We start from the raw sequence: 8,194 nt of genomic DNA, 5'->3' as shown, positions 1-8,194 counted from the left end.
GTGAGCTGAGTTACGCCTTTTTCAGTACTTCAATACGAGTACGTGTGACTGGATTTTCAGCTCATTTCAACTCTAAATATAACTTCCTCTTGCGGCTCAACAGAAATGCTTTTTAGGGAGACTTTGCACAAGACAGAAATTTTCTTGTGCAAAAAGACCTATTATGTCTCTTATTTCTTGATTGGCAAACTGGTTGTGATTGGGCATTTTCAAATTTACAACAGCTATTTAGTCCTGGACGTGTCACACAATATACAAAACTTTTAGTCATGTTGTACTTGCTTCTATAGAAAAAAGATGATATATTGTCTCTGAAATATTGGCTACTAGTGCAAACTGCTGTTGTTGAACATTGCATCCATTTTTTGCGTAAACGGACCAAAATATCTACATATAAAAACACGATATAAACAGGAATACTAAATGCATGCAGAACTGAATGCTGTTTTAGATTTTGAGCTCAATTTTATGTCACAAAAATATCGACATTCGGATAAAGTAGTCTTGCGCCAATGGCCACCATTTGACCTGTAGTATCCCAGTTTCCGTGTTTCCCATTCTTAATGAATCACCCTGTATATCTACATCAAATAAATATAAAATATTCTTTGCTTCTCTTAATATTTTGTCCCCGGTGACTTGCACTTCGATTATGCATTGTAACATCAAGTTATTGTTCCCAGTTCAATGCTGATGATGATTGAAATAAATAATATCATATTACTCAGATATCAACATGAAAACAACTTTATTAATTTGTAACCTTTAGGAATACATTGATTGGAGATGGAAGAATAATTCATTGGCTTTTCGTCTCAATGCCATGACCAATAATAGCACTTACGTAAGTGCTGTTTTCTCCAAATATTTGCACCCTTTGCTGAAGGGACTGTTTTTGTTTTGTTTCTTTTGCTATTGTGCTATTGATTTGCATTTATTGTTGTAATATACCGATCGTTTATTCCGAACATATTTTTTGCGCACCTTTTAACGGTTATTTTGTTTTATAGGTGTGAAGTATTGTGGCTCATATGGTTTCTTCCTTTGCTCACCGCTGTTCAATCAGATGGGCGACAAACCGAAAAAAGCATCTTTTCTTACACCAACAAATTACCAGATGATATAAAGCAGATTGTGAGAAATGCTTTTATCCGGGAAGGAGATCCCGTAGCTTCAAAAAGTCCACCCATAAATTGCAGTTTAGGAGATGAGATTGCTTGTCCGCCTAGTAAATATAGAATGGCAACTGGGGAATGCAATAATGTAAGACACTCCCGATGGGGCAATAGGGGAACGCCGTTCTTGAGATTGCTACCACCAACCTATGCTGATGGTAAGAAAATTGTATACTTACTATTATTATAACTACGATTTTTATTCTGTATTCACACGTTAAGTTGTAAGTTTGTCGCTCGTAATAAAATAGCATTTTTTTAAAACAATTTTAAAGGAACTTTGTTATTTACAGAAATGTGGTAACTTAATAAGCAGTTTTTTCATTTTTCAAGACCAACCAAGAACCATTTTCAGAGACAATAAATTAAATATATTAACATTTCTCTGGATTAATGAATGGCCTCGAATGCCTATCTCTATTTAAAAAGGAATTTGTTTAAATTTGGGACCACAGCGCAAAATCCGAGTGGTTTGGCCACGTTTTAACGTGCTTCTTCATCTTCCAATAATGCAATAAACAATAAAAATGCAATTATTCGGACGGATCCCAGTCTCTGAACATTYCTACCATCAATCGTTCAGCAAAAAATAATTTGTTTCATTAWTTAAATGTGGAAAACAGCGCAAAATCTAAATGGCCWGRCCAGGAGCACACCCAACGTTTTAACGTTCTGYCTGCCAATGGCAAMKTAWTGMWACAAACTTATCGAAAGCTGCATTGTACCACCTGAAAATAAAAAAAGTRTSTGTAGTATTACATAAATTTCTAAATAAAAATATAAAATAGATAATAATAAGATTRAAATCTAAAACTCAGWTGGAATTTGATTGGAAAGAAAAGGAAATAGAGAACTGAATACAACTTTAAATGTTTCTCGAAAAACTAAACGCAGTTCAAGTTAAGGGTTTATRGATTAATAACCCCTCTTACGTGGTTTCTRTAAACTGACGCCCCATCCTCCATTGTCCCACAAAAAAGGACATTTTCAAAAGTTCAACCAAGATTATCAATGCAAACATAGCGAAGTTTGCAGACTGACGAATTATTCAATAGTTCGAAAAGCAACTTAAGTTGCTTTTCTAACAGACCGACCATGAATATTTTCAAATTCTCTCAAATTAAGAGCTCCACTTCAGTTCATTTACTTTGTCATATGTATTTTCATAAACTGTTTTTTACGTCTCCTCACAAAGCGAAATCCAAAACTGAAAGCTCCGGTGATCGAGGCGCCAGGAAATTTTATTTTTATGCATGTACTTTCCTTAATTTTGTTCAACGTTCAAGTGTTTGTTTGATTCCAAAGATGTTAATTGTGTCGATTAAACAAATCACAATCTGTAAATCGAGTTATATCGGTCTTATTATATTTTAGAAGACAATTGGATGTTTTGTTGGCATCTGTATCGGAACCATCTACAATAATTCAAACGCAGCCAAAAAAGTCAGTAGGTGCCATTTAAAAAAACTGATTTTTTGATATTTATTTATTACATTTTTTTAAAATAAGTAAATAAATCAGATAAATTATTTCAAATTAAAATAAATCAATTGATTGGATTGGTCCTAACGTGCTTTGCCTATTTAGCAACCTGTTGTATTGTGAGTTATGAGCTCATGTTAATTATTATTCAATTGCACATTATGTGTAAACATCAATAAAGCTAAATAACTACGATATGCATAGTTATGCAACTGTAATTGATTCATCACATGTTAACCAATAATCCTGGTGCAATAAGCACGAAACTTATTACTGACTGTCTTAACGGACTGACAAATGACCGCATTTGAAGAATTTAAAGCAAATTTAGATATGCAAATCAAAAATTTAATCGAATCCAACTTTGCGCATTGAAAGCAATTTGCAGTATATATTTAAGAATATACAGGGTGATTAAAAATTGGCGTAATTGAAACAAACAACAAGCATTGTACTTTGAAGCTTCTTTGATACTTTCCCAGGCACCAAATAGTTTGTAAAAAAGAGATTATAAAAGAAAATTGCAAACAGCATTTTCTACTACATAGTTTTGCGACACATTTCCAACTCTTATAATCTTAGCAACTCTTCATGAAGTGTGACACTACATTATTAACCATTTGTTGATTTTTTCAGGAAAAATGATACCCAAAGTGTCCGTTTCAACACAAGAGCTGCCCAATGCTCTAGATGTATCCTCTATTCTTCAGCAAGTTCCAAGCCGAAAACATGAGTCCGTAACTGCTCTGCTGGGTGCCTGGAGTGAGCTTCTCTATCACGATTTGGTTAGCACAGCAAACTTCAAGAATCATCAGTGTTGCAAAGGAGATGCGATTACGCATGGAGAATGCTATCGGCTACAGAAGGATAATCGGTGTTGGGAGTATATGAGGAGTTTACCTGCTGTTGAATTGGACTCGTGTGAATATCGTAAGTCCAATAGTGGAGAGACCAGGTGGCATTTTTAAAGGCTTTATCATACGAAAAACCGAAACGATATTTTCTACAATATTTTGAAGATAGGAACTACTAAGGTAGATTTAAAGAAAGGAGACTGAAGAAAGAATTCTCTAAATAATAAGGAATCATATGAAACAGGAATACAAAAATTGTACAATCGCTTCACTCGTTATGCAGTCAATATAATTTATTAGATTATTTAAAAATTCTGTTAAGAACATTTTTTATATCAATATCTCACTAGAGCAGGGAAATGAGGCCAATTCTGGGACGATTAGACGATTACGGTACGAATTGAGATTATGAACGGTTACGACGAAGTTACATTTACAAGCGATGGCTTCGACAATTTCAAAAATAATCTCTTATGCTATTCGAAAAACCTTTTATCAAATAATAATCTTCAAAAAGTTTGACTTGGAATAGTGAAGTTATTGGGCCATATTTCTTAGACATGAACATGGACAATAACATGTAGTGCGCGTTTTTGAAAGCGCTTTACCTCTACTACTTGAGGACATTCTTCCTCAAATCATAAGGCCCATATATTTTTGCTTTTTACATGATAGCATCCGATTTTCGGTGACTTGCTATTAATTATTTAAATACAATTATCCAATTTGATAAACGAACGGTAGTTTTCAGTGAAATTTTTTTTTCTGAGCTACTAAAACAATTTCAAAAATTCAAACCCCGTTTTATACAAACCGTTGAAAATCCAACTTTGAAAATACAGATTTCTGTTTCAAAATCAAAAAGTCATACATTTCATATGCGAAATATCTCGCATAGTTGGCGTGCATTCAAAACAAAATTAGATCCGGTTGAATGGTATTTGAATATTTTTATAAGTAACCTGAGAAATATGTTTTAAAGTTTGAAAAAAGCTCAACCCCTCAGTAATGCATGCCACAATAAGATTAGATAAAAATTGCCCGTTTAAAAGTGTTACAAACAATTATAGTAGCTTTTGAAACAAGGGCGAGAAGTGCAGTTTTTCGAACGACTGCGTTTGACACCCGAGACGAAGTCGAGAGCCTTTGGCTTCGCCTCGGGCGCAGTGGAGAGCCTTCAACTTTCGTCTCGCGTACCGTATACTGTTTTTCTTGATCCTCGGTGGAAACTAGACGGGAAAAGTAAAGTAAAAGTGTAAAAAAAAACGCTTTGAAAATGTTGTCAAGACAGTCAGCTCAGCGTGCGTGGCGAAAGTTATTACTTTCCACACGGGGTGAAGAAAATTTGTAATGGGTACAAGTGACGCTTTTGCAATCGAAAACAGTGACGAAAGTAAGTACTTTCCACCAGGGGCTCATGAAAAAAATGTTTTCTTCTTTCAGAATACAGAAATCAAATCAACTTGGCTTCGTCGTTCCTTGAAGGGTCTGCCATATATGGAGTCACCCGCGATAGTGTGGAAAAATTAAGAACATACGATGCAGGATTGGTTAATATATCAGCGTGCAGCACTTGTCAGCTAAACGTACTGCATTCGGCGATTTTGAGGGAGCACAACAGAGTAGCTGTTGCGTTGGCCGCTTTAAATCGCCACTGGACTGACGAGGTTCTGTTTTATGAGAGCAAAAGAATTGTCAGCGCTGAGATACAGCATATCACCTATAACGAATTTTTGCCCATTTTGCTAGGCCAGGTAATAATTTTTTATTCGATATTAAACTAAGTTTAATAGTTTCTTTATAAAACACAAGTGATCATTAATGAATCCAGAAATTTTGCCAAAATTGTCCGCGACAAATTTTTGCCGATCTAGTGTCGAGTTTAAATATCATCACCTTAAGTAACTATTTATGGTATTTTATATGATTAGGAGAAAAGGTGATATATTTCATAGCCCGCTCCTGTTAAACCTAATCCCAAACGACAATTTTCAATACATTTCAGATAATCAGATAAAAAAATAAATACTGGGCGATTTATTTTAATATTCTTAGCTCCCCATTTTTTAATAAAAATATCACCGTATATGTGTAGACGGTTCCAAAATTGAAGTGCCACTATTAATTTATTTGCGCCACTATTATATATTAATTAATTTTGCGTATGAAGTGGAACTGGGCGGGTCCYGTGGCCCAGMSYCAACAAAGACGTKTCTTCAAAATTTCAGAATTTTTTYWGTTTTAGCAAAGTTACTCTTYTGCTCAGTTTTCAAAAAATCAATTAAAAATACTGACAATCTTAAGGCATTTTTAGTGAAAAATCTCCCTTTACCCGCCTTCTTAGTCGCTTTGCAAAAAKTTAAAATYCCCTTCCAGCTTYGAATGTGCGACAAAAATCAAATAATTTTCTATCAAAAGAAGAACTGAATAAGCGAAAGTTTATWATAAATTATTTGGAAAACTCATCACTTCCATTCMTCTGATGGCAGTTTGWTWWAAWAACGTGGTTTTTWGYTTTRACTCATTTCTACTCAAAAACCCTCTATTTTGCAGAGTTTTACTTAAAAATACCAACGATCTGGATGTATCTTACGCGAAAATATACAAGATATATTTATAGCTTTGTAGGAATTTTACAAAAACTTTTTTCGGAGTCGAATTCGGGACAAAAACGCAATTAAATTTATCCCGTTTTTTCCCGAAAACTAATAAGGTTTTCGCAAAAACCGATCACAAAACTAAAAGTTTTTAATCAAAAACGCAAAAAAATATACTTTTCTGAGGATTTTATTCTTTTCTGACAATAATGGGGTATTTGCAGCCAAAAATGACTGAATTGATTTTACCAGAAAATTCGCCTCATTCATCGATTTGCAGAGAACTTTAAAAAATCCTTTTCGGCTTCAAATTKGGCACAAAAACCAAATGATTTTATTCAKTTTTTTACCGAAAGCAATTAAGAYTATCGTGAAAAAATGGCCAGAGAGCAAAAGTTTCCAAAAAATTTTTTGGAAAATTCKCCAGCCGYATCGCTATGAATATTTTTCAAGTTTCTTTAAAATTTCAGATTTTCAGATTTCATTCCAGTTTTAGCAAAGKTYCTGTTAAGCAATTCTTGCTACGCAAAAAACGCATYATTTTTCAGTTGTACTTAAAATACYGATAATTTTCAGGTATTTGYTGTGAAAATTATAAAATAAATTTTATTGGAACACTCGRCTCTTGAACAGCTTTTYAAACTTTTTTCTGAACCCTTTTGCAGCTGCAAATTTTGAACAAAACCCTAATAATTGTTTGTACAATTTTTCCCATAAATATTTCCCCGAACAGAACAAGTGAAAGTTTATAATCAATTATTGGGAAAACTCGTCAATTTTGTCGCTGTGAATAATTTGGTTTATTTAAATTCCGGTTTCTTCACTTTTAGGTCAATATTTCTAAACAAAACTCTGTCAGAACAGTTAGCTTTCCTAACGTTTTACTGTAAAATACTGGCAACCTGACAGTCTTTTACGCAATAAAGTTAAAAGATGGATTTTACAAGAAAAGTCATCGTCTTCTTTATCGTCTTTTTCGAATTCCCGTTTTACCTTTGAATTTGGGACAAAATCGAAACAAAGGTATCTTGTTTTTTTTTGACAAAATTAAGGGTTCCTCAAAAAACGACCAGAGAAAGCACAAGCATATAATCAATATTTGGAAAAATCGCCACACTTATCGCTCTGAAATTTTTTAGTTTTTTTCAAATAGTTTGAAGCAATCGTATGCGCAAATCAATATGTTGATGGCTGTTTTGGTAGAAGTTAATTTCGTCATCGGCCATGAGTTATAACTCATTAACCAATGAGTTAAAACTCATTAACTCAGAGAGCGGTACCAACTGAAAAACGCAACTCAACGCAGTGTTGCCCAGGCCTAACTCACTGCAAATTGGATGATGATGACACAGGACCGGAAAGAATGGCAAAATATGAGGCTTTTGTCCAGCAGTGGACAGAATAGGCTGATGATGATGATGAGAGGGCAGACAACTGGAATTACGAATCGACAGCACACGCACTTTTTCCTACACAAAAATCAAATAGATAAATCAGCTTACTTATTAAAACCTGCCGACGACACCGCACTTATTGTGCACCACAAAACTACCGAAAAAGCGACGCAAATACTTTAAACACTAACGAAAAATATAATGTCATGGTTTCATACATGGACATCAAACGCTTGAAAAAATCATCCCCTCACCAACCACAGAGTTAACGCTGACTTCCCTATAATTATTGCAGACGGCCAAACGACAGAAAAAAAACGACGTAAAATACTTGGAATCACAATTGACCACAAACTTAATTTCACACAGAAAAACAGATAAAGAGAACAAAACACTTCCGTTCACTAACATACAAAAGCACAAATACAGCCACAAAAATATGCAAAGCGATCTGCAGACCTCTCTTGGACTACGGACATGTAATTGTCGCAAAGGGATCGGATAGAACAAGACAACATATACAAACAGCAGAACAAATTGAACAAAAAACTGACAAGACAATCTCATTTTAGTTCTCCGACAATCACTTTACTTGAACACCTACAAACGTCACAACTACTCCAATAAGCGTAGTATAAATATTATATATTAGTTTATACAATGCTAATAATAGTTTAGTTTAAAAAAAATTT

The 8,194-nt window shown here is 34.2% G+C and overlaps 1 protein-coding gene across 1 annotated transcript; it reads left to right on the top strand.

Moving 5' to 3' along the window:
* Window positions 1–987: 987 nt before the first annotated feature.
* LOC125504723 (chorion peroxidase-like) lies at window positions 988–5,647 on the top strand (the record flags this gene model as incomplete). The annotated part of the gene is made up of 3 exons (XM_048667113.1): window positions 988–1,333; window positions 3,294–3,587; window positions 4,955–5,647. Coding segments are annotated over 3 exons (981 nt in total), but the record flags the coding sequence as incomplete, so codon positions are not given.
* Window positions 5,648–8,194: the final 2,547 nt, after the last annotated feature.

Source organism: Dendroctonus ponderosae, unplaced genomic scaffold (assembly GCF_020466585.1).
Source record: "Dendroctonus ponderosae isolate FM_Combo_2020 unplaced genomic scaffold, Dpon_F_20191213v2 Dpon_F_20191213_559, whole genome shotgun sequence".
In the NCBI taxonomy this organism is placed as follows: domain Eukaryota; kingdom Metazoa; phylum Arthropoda; class Insecta; order Coleoptera; family Curculionidae; genus Dendroctonus; species Dendroctonus ponderosae.
Note: the sequence above shows the minus strand (reverse complement) of the source record. Positions and strands in the feature narration are given on the sequence as shown.